Consider the following 1,724-nt stretch of genomic DNA (forward strand, 5'->3'; position numbering starts at 1 on the left):
GAAGTTGAGTAGGATGATGTAGCTTAAGGGCTTAGTGCCTGACACGCAGTGAGCGCTCTATGCACGGGCTTATTCTTACACAAGTGGGAGTTAGTGTCAGGCTTCTGGAAAGCCTGGTGAGGAAGGTTCCCAGTTCTCCAATATTTCTTCCAGAAGCCTGAAACCACAGTCCCCACAGAATCATGATTTTATCTCCCCAAGCTGAAAAAGTGGAGGTCTGAGAGGACCCCACCCAGGACTCACTGGACTGGGAAAGTGTCCTCACCATCCCAAGAGACTCCAAGAGTCCAGATGTCCAGGCTGGGGCCACTGGGGCTGCTGGACACCTTGGAACCCTGGGACTCAGATGGCTCCTGTCTCCTTTAGGTGATCATGGGGGGCGGCAGGAAGTACATGTACCCCAAGAATAGAACTGACGTGGAGTATGAGATGGATGAGAAGGCTAGGGGCACGAGGCTGGACGGCCTAAACCTCGTTGACATCTGGAAGAGCTTCAAACCAAGACACAAGGTAGCCCGTTCAGGGTCCAGGTGGCTGTGGGGGTGGCCTGCCGTGGGGTGGGGCTGCGGGGCCCCTCTCTGAATCTCAGTGTTCTCCTCTGCAAAATGGGGATCATAATTCTTACCTCCATGGGCTCAAATGGCCTAACAGATGCATGAATGGCACATAGTAGATGATTGATCGATTTCTTCCTTTGGACGAGGGCACCAGGGAGAGGTCAGCCATGAGGAGGGTTGGCCAGGGAATAACCTGCATGGAAATCCAGTCAACCTGAGCACCTACTGCGTGCAGACCCCTGCTGGGCACAAGGCACAGAGGATGAATCAAATGGTCCCTGGAATATGCTGTGTGCATGTATGGTGGGAAGCCTGGCACCTACAGGCACCCCAGAAGGGACAGACCACACAGGACGGGCTGAAAGCCCTGAGCACTGGGAGGACGGGAATGGAGGGGCAGCATGGGGAGGTGGGAGGAGGGCACGGCTGGCAGGAGTGTGCAAGCCTAGGCATGAGGTGGGAGCCCTCTGCACGCGTCCCCCCGGGCCAGGGGAGGGAGTGGGCTGAGGAAGGGAGGCTGGAGGGCGCCGCACTCTGGCTTCTGGGAGTGGCTCTGGTTGTTTAAATCTGTGCTGCTGGCCGGTGGCTTGGGGCAGCTGGGGTCTGGGAGTGACTGTGGTCAGGGCTGGAGACAGTGGGGAGCAGCCTGGCAGCCACTTTGCTGTCACTCCAGGGTTGGGTTTCCGAGGGTTCCTGGGGAGGCCCCATGGGATCAGACTGGGCCAAGAGCGAGGTGGGGATCGGGGTTGGGGACCGGCCCCCGGGGGGTCGGTGCGGGTGTGGGACTGAGCAGCTTTGAACCTTTTCCTTTCCTTCTGAGTCAGCTCAGACTGGGCCAGAGAGACACCTCCCCTCCCAGCCTCAGTTTCTCTACATGGGAATGGGACCAAAGTTTAATCCTTCTTGCCCAGGCAGGGTACTTACCCTGGAGCTCGGTCTAGATCCCCAAGAAGGGGAGAGAGGGCCCCACCATGGCCCCGAGCCTGGACAGATAGGGTATCATGTTGGGTCCCATACAGGCCATATATTCCTAGAAAACCATGCCTTCAGAGTGGGCTCTAGAGTCCGTGTCACCTTTACCACTTAGTAGCTATGGCGTCAGTCTGTGTGCCTCAGTGTCCTCCTCAGTAAAATGGAAATAGCAGGACCTGTCTCGCAGTGCTGACA

At 57.4% G+C, this 1,724-nt stretch overlaps 1 protein-coding gene across 1 annotated transcript in view; it reads left to right on the forward strand.

Moving 5' to 3' along the window:
• The window catches only part of ALPL (alkaline phosphatase, liver/bone/kidney), a 16,917-nt gene that overhangs the window by 7,014 nt on the left and 8,179 nt on the right, over positions 1–1,724 (forward strand). The window contains 1 exon segment of the mRNA XM_008585782.1: positions 367–510. Within this exon segment, the coding sequence (XP_008584004.1) occupies positions 367–510 (144 nt within the window).

The sequence above is a fragment of the Galeopterus variegatus genome, unplaced genomic scaffold, assembly GCF_000696425.1.
Source record: "Galeopterus variegatus unplaced genomic scaffold, G_variegatus-3.0.2 Scaffold3711, whole genome shotgun sequence".
Taxonomy (NCBI): Eukaryota; Metazoa; Chordata; class Mammalia; order Dermoptera; family Cynocephalidae; genus Galeopterus; species Galeopterus variegatus.